The 12,110-nt window shown below is 36.3% G+C and overlaps 1 protein-coding gene across 2 annotated transcripts in view; it reads right to left on the bottom strand.

Annotated features, from left to right (window-relative positions):
• IMMP2L (inner mitochondrial membrane peptidase subunit 2) overlaps positions 1-12,110 on the bottom strand; it is a 935,747-nt gene that overhangs the window by 296,577 nt on the left and 627,060 nt on the right. For both annotated transcript variants that reach the window (XM_022583030.2, XM_089917009.1), the window contains exon 5: positions 4,955-5,020. In XM_022583030.2, coding sequence (XP_022438738.1) covers positions 4,955-5,020 — 66 coding nt within the window. The remainder of the gene's footprint in view (positions 1-4,954; positions 5,021-12,110) is intronic.

Here is a 12,110-nt window from a genome sequence, read left to right as displayed (position 1 = left end):
TTTCCCCTTTCCTCCCTTAATTTAGAAGTCTGCTCAAATATCTTCTCGTTAGAGAGGTTTACAGTAAATATCCTACCTAAAATAGCAATCCCAGACCCTACCATCACCCTACACATCCTTTTCTACTTTATTTCTCTTCACAGCACTTCTAGCTCATGACATTGCCTTATGTGTTACATGTTCGTCTGTTTATTATTAGCTTCCAACCACTAAAATGTAAGCTCCATGAAGGCAAGAGACTTCGTCTCTTTTGTTCCACTACATCTCTCTGGCGTCTGGACTAGTGTTCTAAGTGAATAGTTCTAAGGCCTACACCATCAGTGAACTGATTACATTAAATATAACCTGATCACCCAGAACTATTTCCAAATTTTGTGTTGCCATGTTTTGGTTTCTGAATCTGAAGCCCACAGCTTTCCCACTGCACATGATATTTACATCAATTTCCTCTGAAAGGGTATTTCATGCAGTGTTGCTAAGAGTATAAACATACACAAACCTCTTGGGAGGGAAATTTGGCTGTATATATATTAGAACTAAAAACAACAACAACAACAGCAACACCAAAACATATGTCGACTGAATATTTCCACTTCTGGATATCTATTCTGTAAGAATAAACACACAAGTGTATGAAGGTATGTGTGCAAGGATGTTCATTAAAGCACTCTGCATTTTTCAAGCTTGTGTTACTTCTACAATTTAAACAAACAAAATATCTTCCCTAGAGAGTAAGGTCTAAGCAACTACTAAGGAGAGCAGATTACAGTCTAATTGAAAGTGAGGTTTTGGGCTCCCCTGGTGGCACAGTGGTTAAGAATCCACCTGCCAATGTAGGGGACACGGGTTCGATCCCTGGTCCGGGAAGATCCCACGTGCCGTGGAGCAACTAAGCTCGTGCGCCACAACTGCTGAGCCTGCGCTCTAGAGCCCACGAGCCACAACTACTGAGCCCGCGTGCCACAGTTACTAAAGCCCGCGTGCCTAGAGCCCGTGCTCCTCAACGAGAGAAGCCACCACAGTGAGAAGCCCGCACACTGCAACGAAGAGCAGTCCCCGCTCGCCGCAACTAGAGAAAGCCAGCAAGCAGCAATGAAGACCCAACACAGCCAAAAAAATAAAATAAATAAATTTTCAAAAAAGAAAGTGCGGTTTTGAAGGGTAGTGCTGAGTAAAGGGCTGCTAATCTCACTGCCAGAATCTGGGAGGCCTCAGGGTACCTGCCATACCTACAAGCCCTTTCCGAGAGGTTCCTTGTAATTACAGGGTTTGTACCAGGTAAATGGCAGGCCTAGACACAGCTGACTGGACCAGGGAAGGGCACCTATCCCAAAGGCAACTGATCAATTGGTTGACAGTGGCCTGTCAGGTGGACAGATTCTAGATCTATACCTCAAAGGGGCACGCTCAGATTTCTCTCAGGTAGTTTAAACATGGGGCACACCCAAGGAAGTCAGCAGTTGACAATGGGGCAAAAGCCAACTGAAACACAGACAAGACAGGCAGAAGCAATGTGACAGCAGACAGGGCACAAGTGTACAGAAACTGGAAGTGCTGCACTGCCATTCCTGTTCTTTAGTGAGGCTAGGCTGCTCCTGGGCTCTATCACCCTTCCTTCCCCAGGTAGCTTTAAAATGAGTGCTCTTTAAACTATATCTTACTCTCTATTATTGTAATCTGAAGGAGTTTAACTAACAGAACATTAAATTGAGGACTGGATTAAGCCTTTTAAGGGCTTAACCTTTGAAAAGATGATGGTTCCCTTTATAGCCTCTAATTGTGTGTAATTCAAAATAAAAATAATATAAAACCCACAGTAAGTATAACCAAGTCCTGATAAGTCCGATTTGTTTTTCTTTGGTCATTTAATAAAATAACAATTTTTTTCAAAAAAATATTTTTCTAGAGACCTACATTAGTGCTTAGCTTGCCTGCTAGGTAAACCAGTATTAACCAAGACAAAGGTGGGACTGGAAAGTCCTATCACAGACCAAAGCACCTTGCCTACTACAAGTTAGGACACCAGTCGACTAATGACTTCCAGTGGTAGACAGACAGTATTAAAAAAATTTTAATATGCTCTTATATTTTTAAAAATGGGTCACAGAGAAAAGAAGTAAGCACATGAGTAAACAGTATTTTATTCCCTAAATGTCCCTTAATGTTTTTCGATGCTGTTAGAAAATTATAGGAATATATTCAATTATTAATTGAAAGTCCAGGAAGGTTAGGATATTTAGGTACCAAAGATTCAGAGAAATGAAATTTAAAATTTTCTTTCAAAACACCAAATACAAAAGTAACTTTCTTCTAATCAATTATTTACTAGTCTTTAGAGGCCACACAGTAGAAAAGTTTTGAGCCTTGCCACTTCCATTCTTTATATTATTCATCGCTGCATGATAGAGGCATAGTGAAGGGGCCAGAAAGGGATGTATGTCCAAAGTGTCAGTCTGCAGGATGGAACAAAGAACCTAGACTTTGCACATGTGGGTTGCAGCAGTGGGGAAAAAAGGTGTAAACCTACTACATTCCCGTATCCCCTTTTCTCACCCTTCAATCCTGTACCATTAGCCCTCTTCCTAGATCAGCTTCTCCTCTGTGAACCCAATATTTACATTTACTGAGGAAAGCAAGAACCCATCCTTTTTTTCCAAGAGGTCTGTTGTAGGACTTCTGATTGCACAGAGGTTTCTTTTTTTTTTTTTTTTATGTCTGAACAAGCCTTGCAATCTCACGTTGTTGACTAGTCAGCTAGTAAGCAATAATGATACATCTGAATGAAATTTGTGTTACCTTTGGATTATACTATAAAATGTATCTCTTGGCATTCCTAATCCTGTTAGATTACTTTAGATGAAATTTTTGCCTACTTTATTGATCTTTCGTTTTGTTTTTTAATAGCTTTACTGAGGTGTAACTCATATAACATATGATTTACCCATTTAAAAGGTAGAGCTCATTGTTTCTAATATATTCATAAGAGTTGTGCATCCATATCATGGAATGTAATCAATAATATAAAGGAACAAACTATAGGTGCACAACACGGAGGAACCAAAAAACACTATGCTAAGTGAAAGAAACCAGGTACAAAGGACTACATATTGTATATTACCATGTAAATAAAATTTCTAGAAAAGGCTAACCTATAGAGACAGAAAGCAGGTCCATGGTTGTGTGGCATGGGCAATGGGGAATGATGGGAACCAGCGTTAACGGCAAATCGGGTGAGGGAATGTTTGAGGGTAATAGGAAGGCTCAAAAACTACATTGCAGTGAGGGTTGCACAACTGCATACATTTATATTAAAGCTCACTGAACTGTATATTTAAAATGGGTGAATTATATATATGTATATATGTATATAAATTATACCTCAATAAAGATTTTTTTAACATCTTTATTGGAGTATAATTGCTTTACAATGGTGTGTTAGTTTCTGCTTTATAATTGAATAAAGATTTTAGAAGAAAAAAAGACCAAGCAAATACTCATGGATATAAACTAAACATACCATACCTCGATAGCTCCACTGATACCATGCAGGCTATTAATGATTACTTAATCTGGACATGAAAATGTTTGCCATTCATTACTGCATCAGCAAGTTCTCAAACTGTTTGGTCTGAGGACACCCTTACACTCTTAAAAATAACTGAGGTCTCAAAGAACTTTTATGTGTATATTAGATGTCAATATTTATCATATTAGAAATTAAAAGAATTAAAAAAATCTTTAGTGATTCAATGTAAAATAACAATAATAAACTTGTATGTTAACACAAAGAACATATTTAATGAAAAGTATAGCTGTTTTCCAAAACAAGAGAAAAAGTAGTGAGAAGAGTGGCTTTTTTTTTTTTTTTTACATGTTTGGCAATCTTTTTAGTATCTGGCTTAATAGAAGACAGCCACACTCTCTTATCTGCTCCTGCCTTCAATCTGCTGCAATATCATACATCATGTAGCCTCTGGAAAACTCCACTGTACACTCATGAGAAATGGTAATGAAAAGGCAAATAACACCTTAGTATTACTAGGAAAGTAGTTTTGATCTCACAGAACCCCACAAAGGGTCTTGGAAACTCCTAGGGCCATCCTTTGAGAACTGTTGGTCTAGATTCTGCTCTAGACCATTTTAATTGAGGTTCATTTTAATGAGATTACTTAAACTGTATTGTCATTAATACAAGCTTTTTGGGAAAATGGGATCAAAAAACTTTCTGAATATAGTTTTCAAAGTTTATTGAATCCCACATTGTACAGACTTGGCTGTAACTTAAAGTAAGCAATCAATATGAGACATATCATGCTACATCAATATTTACTTGTTGAATCTCAAACATTATTCTAGACTTATCAGCAAGTAGAATAAATAAGATGTTACTACACATTGTTAAAACACCTGATTGTTACAATGTTATTTTTTAAAACTACTGTTTTTTTCACTGATTCAGAAGCTTCTGTTTCACATTCTTTTCCATCTTCCCCCATCTCTATTATAATAAAAGCTCCCCCTTAGTTCCTGTGTTTGCTTCTAAAATAACAAAATGTTATTGAATTTTTTCTAAAACGAACCTTGACATCATAACCTAAAACAATCATACTAATTTCAATACCTGAAAAACAGTTATTTAATGGTCTTTTTATAAAATGTGGTTAATTTCAGCTTAATTAATATTTATTTCTCTTGTGCTTCCCAGTAAAGGATAACAATACCATCAGTCAGTTTATTTACGTGTTATATCCTGAAATGGTTGATGATACTCACTAAAGAGGTACCAGTTCATTTGGAAAGTCTCCAAAGGTTTGAAGACTTCAAAGACACCTCTTTGGATTGAAATGTACTTTCCATGTGATGTGATTTAAAACTCAACAAAAATCTAGATATTTACAACCTAAACTCAATAAAAACAAAAAAAACAACAACAAAAACCAGTTTAAGTTCTTACTTTACAATATCTCCTTCAAGAGCAATCACTCTCTTAATGATCTTCTGTTCTGGGTTTTTAGGAGACCTAGAAAAAGATAAGGTTACATAATCAGTTGTGTCTGTTGTTTTAAGAAAATGAGAAGAAATTTTACAAGAAAATACGCTATATTAAAGTCATTACAGGATCCTTTGCAACCATGACATGACATCAGTCCTACTTAGGTCCCAAGTGAGATAGAGCTAAGAGTGAAAGAATTCTTATTTTAAACCTCTGAGGGAAAAGGATCACACTGAAACTTTTCAAAAACTAAAAAAAAAAAAAAAAAAAAATTTAATAAAAACCCAGAAGTATAAAGATTTTCATTATTAAATCTAAGTACCTGTAGGAAAGAGGATTCATACATAAAATAATTAGGCATTTCTTTAAAATGATAACATACTTAAGTTTCTTCATTTTATTTAAAATAAACAGAGGAGTTTGATTTAAACAAAGAAAACAACGAAGAGAGGAATTTTTTTGAAAAAAAAAAACAATTAGGAAATTCTTTTTTTTTTTTTTCCATGTTGGTTTATTTCTAACAAAGCACTTAGACCAGGCCCACCCAGAGGAGAGGATGTCACTTCCTCAAGGACTTGAAGTTTGGGGCTGTTCTTAAACCCTTGGTCCCTTGCCACATTTCCTACTTAAAGCTGCTTCTGACCCTTGTGCCAAAGGATCAGTTGGAGAGGGGCAGGGCCCAGCCTTGCTGGAGCCTTGTCACTTGTACTCGCATCTTTCTACAGAAGCACAGAGGACACAGTGTTTGAGGTCCCCCTAAACTCTGTGTTTTCCTTCCTCCAAGACCCTACCCTCTTTGGGGCATAATACTGGACAGCCCTGGAGAGAGAGGCACATGCAGGGAGAATCTGGGGTTCGGGTTTTAGGGTATGGTAGAGCTTGATGAGGAGGGACAAGGGGAGGAAATTCTTTTAAAGCACAACTAAGTTCAGCCATTTAAAGATTATGTAATTCAGAGTGCTAAGACAAGACTAAAAGAAATTGATACGTTCTGATGTACTTAATGCAGACATCATTTATTTTAATCTATGATTAGTAGCTTATGGTAAATGTTTACTTAAGGTAACACTATTTACTCAAATAAATACTCCCCTCCCCTTCTCTTCCCTCCTCCCCCCCTTACTCTATCTCTGGGATTCCTCACTCTAGGAGAAGCCATGTCTGTTTCTCAGCAGTCCTACTGAGAAGCTCATTTAGTGAGCAACTAAGGTTGGCCAACCTTCACGTGAATGAACTTAGAAGTAGATCCTTCAACACACTCATAGATACAGAGAACAAATGGGTGGTCGCCAGGAGGGAGGGGAGTGGGAGGTTGGGTGAAATAGGCAAAAGGGATTAAGAGGTACAAACTTCCAGTTATAAGATAAATAAGCCACTGGGATGTAATATACAGCAAAAGGAACATGGCCAATAATATTTTCATACCTTTGTATGGGTACAAATGTTTACTAGACTTACTGTGGTGATCATTTCCTAAGGTATGTAAATGTCGAATCACTAGGTAGTACACCTGAAACTAACACAATATTGTACAGCAACTACATTTCAATTAAAAACAAACAAATAAACAAACAAACAAACAAAACCCAGTAGATCCTTCAGTCCCAGTCAAGTCTTCATGAAGTGCAGCTGTGGCCAATAGCTTCATGGCAACCTCATGAGAGACCCTGAGCCATACCACCCACTGAAGCTGCTTCTGGTTTCTGGATCCTTAGAAAAATGTGTGAGATAATGTTTGTTGTTTTAAGCTGCTAGAGGTTACACAGCAATGGATAACTCAATCTTAGTATGCTCAATTTCCTGCCAATAACATTTTTAGTCTTTTGATTTAACATGTGTTTCAAGAAACAGCTCACATATCACATAAATGATCACCTAAGATGTATTTAAAAATCAGAGATAGATAAAAATATTTTCAATTCAAGTCACATTTTGAATTGAATTACCTTTAAAAAGGAAGGTAAATGGACAAATACTAAAAAGATTAAATACATTCAAAATGTAATACTTTGCCAAAGGAAATATGCAGTTTCAATAAGATTTATATTTCACATTATATCTTGCAGAGAAAACAAAATCATCTAAACCATTTGAGTCTACTTGTGAAACTTAGTGACATAACTTTCCACTAAATTAACTATTAATATTCTTTATTTTAAAAGGAAATTTGATCAGAGTTTTTGACTGAACTGTCCCCTTCACTGAATTGACTAAACATTATATTTCTATAAATTTAATGTCATTTAGGTACAGCTAGAGTGAGGGATCTGGGCACATTCAAGATGACAGAATTCATATCTTCTGTGCAGGGTTACTTATAGATCTTTAGAAAAATTTGCCCCCGTGTCTCTCTATTTAGATAACCAGAAATGTATAAAAAAAATTCAACCTCAGTGATCACCAAAGAATTGTATATGAAAACAATAGGACACCATTTTCCTATTATATTGACAAAGAAATAGTAATAATACTATTAATACAGTTTGTTGTTGAGGATTTAGTACATGTCCTAAAGTACAGGATCATGTAACATACCTTTTGGTAAATAGGTTAAGATTTTATATTCTCTTTAACGTATCAATTATGCTTTTAGGAACGTATCCCTATGAAATGGTTGTGGATGTATACAAAATTTTAGCTACATGGATGTTGTCTATTTTAAAAAAGAGAGAAAAAATCAACAAGAAAAGATTGGTGAAATAAATTATAGTCCATCCACATTATAAAATATTCTTCAATCATTAAAAATGACGTTATAAAAGAAATGTGGAAATGTCAACAGGATACATAGATTTAACATGCGAGCTAGAAAATTTATGTGTACCATGACCTTGCTTCAGTAAGTATAAAGAGAAAACGTGCATGCAACTGCACTGGGAAAAATTAGGAAGGATATAAAGCAAAAGGTGGGGGGCATAGTTCTGTGTTTGATAAAACACATGCCTGGATTTTTGGTTCAGATTACTGGGAAGTCCATTAGAAGATGACAAATATTTATGTCATATGATGTTAACTGAGAAGAAACGTTCCAAGACAGCAGTGAGACCTGAACTAATTATCAAGTCTCCCCACCTAATATTGACGCGCTATTAACATTAATGAAATAACATGAAATGCAACCCTTATCAGCGTAAAATAGTATTTATGCCACAACCTTTAAGCTTTTGAGATATACTTGAAAAGTATTTTATATTTTAAAATAACCTACATAGTAAGATCATGAGGCAAAATAGAATATACAAAGTGAGCTACCTATATAATTAAAGTCTTATGAATTACTACTTCAAATGTATCTATAAATTTTAATGTAATATTAATCTCATGAATCTAATCACATGGTTCAAAATTTTTAAAAAGGCTATTACTAACATTAATCCCATTACTGTTCAAAATCTATAACTATATTTTAATCATTAGGCTGTTGAATGCATTACTTGGATGTAAGTACAAGTGGTACAAGAGTTATTACAGATTTACACTGTGAAAGTCACTGAACTTCCCTTTGTCTACATTTTCTTGGCCACTTGCCTGTCTTCTAGAAGTAAGAAAAATAACAAGTGAAGGGTTACGCCTTACTTTAGGGACACGATGTATGCCGTGCAATAAAATTTGCATTAATTTTAGTGTTTTCATAATAAGCATTGTTTTACAATATTTATTTCTGGAGTCTGAATTTTAAGCATTCTGTTTTATGCCAAAGATTTAATTAGGCAAGGTTCTCCAGAGGTTTGGACAAGATGCCTAGAATCGTCTCTCTACTGCGTAGGTCTCAGTAGATGAGTTGGATGTGGCAGACTTATCTCTAACAAGAATGGTTGTGGGGAAGGGTGAAGGGTTAGCATAGACATAATAAGATTCCTGTGTTACGTAATGTACCTCTCCTTGAATTTCACTTCCTATCTTGATAGAAGTGTTGCCATTTTTACCCTGTGACAAGCCAACAGAGCCATGTCTTCAGTCTCATAACCTTTGTAGCTAATTTCATGTTCGTGTATGTTCTCAAAAGGTTGTTATTTTGATCCTGTTTGGAACACTGGGAAGGTACTCTGGAAAACTCAAGAGAGACCCTCTTGTGTTCTGTGGGAATGAGGAGATTAGCAAGTGTACCACCCTCTCTGCTGGTACACTTGTGCTCATCCTGATTTCAGACATATACCTGAACCCTGCGTCTGAGCACATTCACCCTTCTCCCACTTATAGTAAAATTCTAAAACCTCCCTCTGTGGGTTGTGTAGATTTTTATATTTATATGGTTCAGGATTGGCCCAGATTATTATAGAATTCATCTCAGGATTAGAAGTCACCTTGACATATATCACAGAAAGGTCTAAATTTTAACTCTTCATTAATGAGGTAAAACTAAGAACTAATATTCTAGGAATGACCTATAATAGACAGACTATTTTTTATACTGTTGAAAGGATGGACATGCATTAAATCAACTAATTTTACATCATCAAAATGGTAAAAAAAAAAAAGGATTGCTACTTTATTATCAAAATGAAAATGAAAAGTCCACACAACAGAATAAAAAGTCATGAAAAACCTTAGCAAACGATAGCTTCTCTTCTTTTCTCGGTTTTTTTTTTTTTTTTAATTTTGGAAAATATTGCCTGGGTTTCACATGATTTTCATAGGTTAGAGCTAGAAAAGGCCTATGAGTGTACCTAGTCCTTTCCTGGCAATATTCAGTCTCACCCATTCTCCATGGCCTAAGGGTTTCTGCTTGTGTCCTACAAATGCATGGACTGGCGCCTTGTGTCCTACAAATGCATGGACTGGGGGACATTGGAAATGGAATCTATGGTCACTGTTCCACCTTTGGTACAGACAGCTGCTGACTGTAGGCAAGCCCTGTAAACAATCTGGGTCTCATTTTCGGAGAGATAAGGCTAGATCAGAAGTCCTAAACCAGAAGTCAGACAATCAGATCTAGCTTGTAGAAATGTTTTGTTTGGTCCACACAACATTTATTTATTTAATTTTTAATCTGGAGCTGGCCAAGCAAACAGGAGACTTCACATAAAACTTCTAATTTCTTGTTCCTCTTAGAAAAATACAAAGATCTGGCACCCCAAGCCTACACTCTTCCATGAAAAGAGTCCACTGGATCTGAGAAGCAGATCCTGAGAAGTTGCCCCAGTGCCAACAGCTTGTTTCATGTGGGTCTCAGTGTCTGAGGACACATGAGTTTGGGAACCCCTAGAAATCTTGATGATTTCTTCCACCTCTAGCATCATATAACAACTGAGAGAACACATGAAAACTCCAGTAGAGGGTCTAACACAAAGTAGGAAATTGGTAAATCTTAGAGGCATCTCTTCCTAAAATAAATTCATAAAGGAGATCAATTAACTGGACACAAGCAAATCGTTAGGATTTTTTTTTAAGACTTACATAGATAGAATATTTATTTCAAAAACCCTCCAATAATGTCAGAGTCTGTTGCATTAGAGGGCAAGAAAGGCAGTTTTAGAGGTTTGGTCAAATTTTATTACACAATTAACTAAAGAAACATGAAAACTAAATATAACTGTATTCATATTGGAAAGTCACATGTCAGTTTTAAATTAAATGGGTGTTATCTGTAGAATCATGATAAAAATGACTTTTTTCTATGTTAAATTCTGTATTCTTGCTTCACTATCAGTAGTAGCTCGAACTTTGTGCAAACAGCCCCTTTTATAATGATCTATTTTCTAAATTCAATGCAGTTTTATTAATTAGCACTCTAAAAGTTCTTACTTAGGTCAGCATTTCAGCTACATTTTTGCCCCTTGCAGACTTCTCTTTGTATCATGTGAATCTTTGAAACTTAAACAAAAGAAATTATCAAGACTTTTTTGTTGCTCTTTGGGTTTATTCTTGAAATCTTCACAAGTGTGAAGCTTATAACCTCAGATACAGTTTCAGAAAAGTGTATGTATGGGACTTCCCTAGTGGTGCAGTGGTTAAAAATCCACCTGCCAATGCAAGGGACACGGGTTCAATCCCTGGTCTGGGAAGATCCCACATGCCATGGAGCAACAAAGCCCATGTGCCACAACTACTGAGCCTGTGCTCTAGAGCCCGCAAGCCACAACTACTGAAGGCTGTGTGCCTAGAGCCCATGCTCTGCAACAAGAGAAGCCACCACAATGAGAAGCCCGAGCACCATAACCAAGAGTAGCCCCCACTTGCCGCAACTAGAGAAAGCCCGCTCACAGCAACGGAGACCCAATGCGGCCAAAAATTAATTAATTTAAAAAACAAACCCAAAAAACCTATATGTCATAGAATAACCTTTAAAAAAAAAGTGTATGTATGTGTGTATATATGCAATTCCTAACAATTACTCTTGCTCAGATATCTCATAAAATGCTCCAATCCAAGGGCCTCATTGTTAGGAAAGTGAATTACAGATGAGGTGGCAAGAACCCAGGTTAATGCTTCAAATTTTTCTTCTATGATACCATATTTTCTTACATAGGGAACAGGTCTTGGGGGAAGGGAAATCCTGGGAAAGGATCACCACCAGGCAGGGGCAGAGGGCTGTTATGTGTGTAGAAAATCCTAGTGGGAAGTGAGTAGAATTTCAGAGCACTGGGGACAGTGCTCTTGGGCAGACATATTTTGTGGGTGGGGATGGGGTAAGGAACGGATGGCTTATTCTCTCAAAGCAAACCCTCCCTGAATCAGGCTCCTGAGCAGTAGCAATATGATCCTATAGAGACCCTGAGAGATTCCAGTCGGGGTTCTAGTGATCTAAGAATGTAGCAGCAGGAACAATAAGCTTATGTTTCAGATTTATGGCAGATAATTCCTTATACAAATAAATATATGCTAATAGTACTTATGAAACAACAAAAGCATGAACTTTAAAGAATTAAACTGTTGTCTATTGATAAACATTTTCTTGGTTAAATTTAAGAGTTGTCTCACCGTCACTAACTACGATTAGAAGAAGTTTAATACGCAAATAGTGACAACTTGTCTTATTAGTAAATCAGCCTTGATTATACAAAATCAATTAAATGTGCATTATGGCTCTAACTTCCGTAACTGAAAAAGCTGAAATGGTTTTGTAATTGACTGTTTTGATTCTGAAAAATAAATGTCTTCACTTAACTGTGAAAAA

Source organism: Delphinapterus leucas, chromosome 9, assembly GCF_059928025.1.
Source record: "Delphinapterus leucas isolate spDelLeu-1000000601 "Yukka" chromosome 9, BTC_Dleu_Yukka2, whole genome shotgun sequence".
NCBI classification, from domain to species: Eukaryota; Metazoa; Chordata; class Mammalia; order Artiodactyla; family Monodontidae; genus Delphinapterus; species Delphinapterus leucas.
The sequence above is the reverse complement of the archived record's forward strand: the minus strand, read 5'-3'. Positions and strand labels throughout refer to the sequence as shown.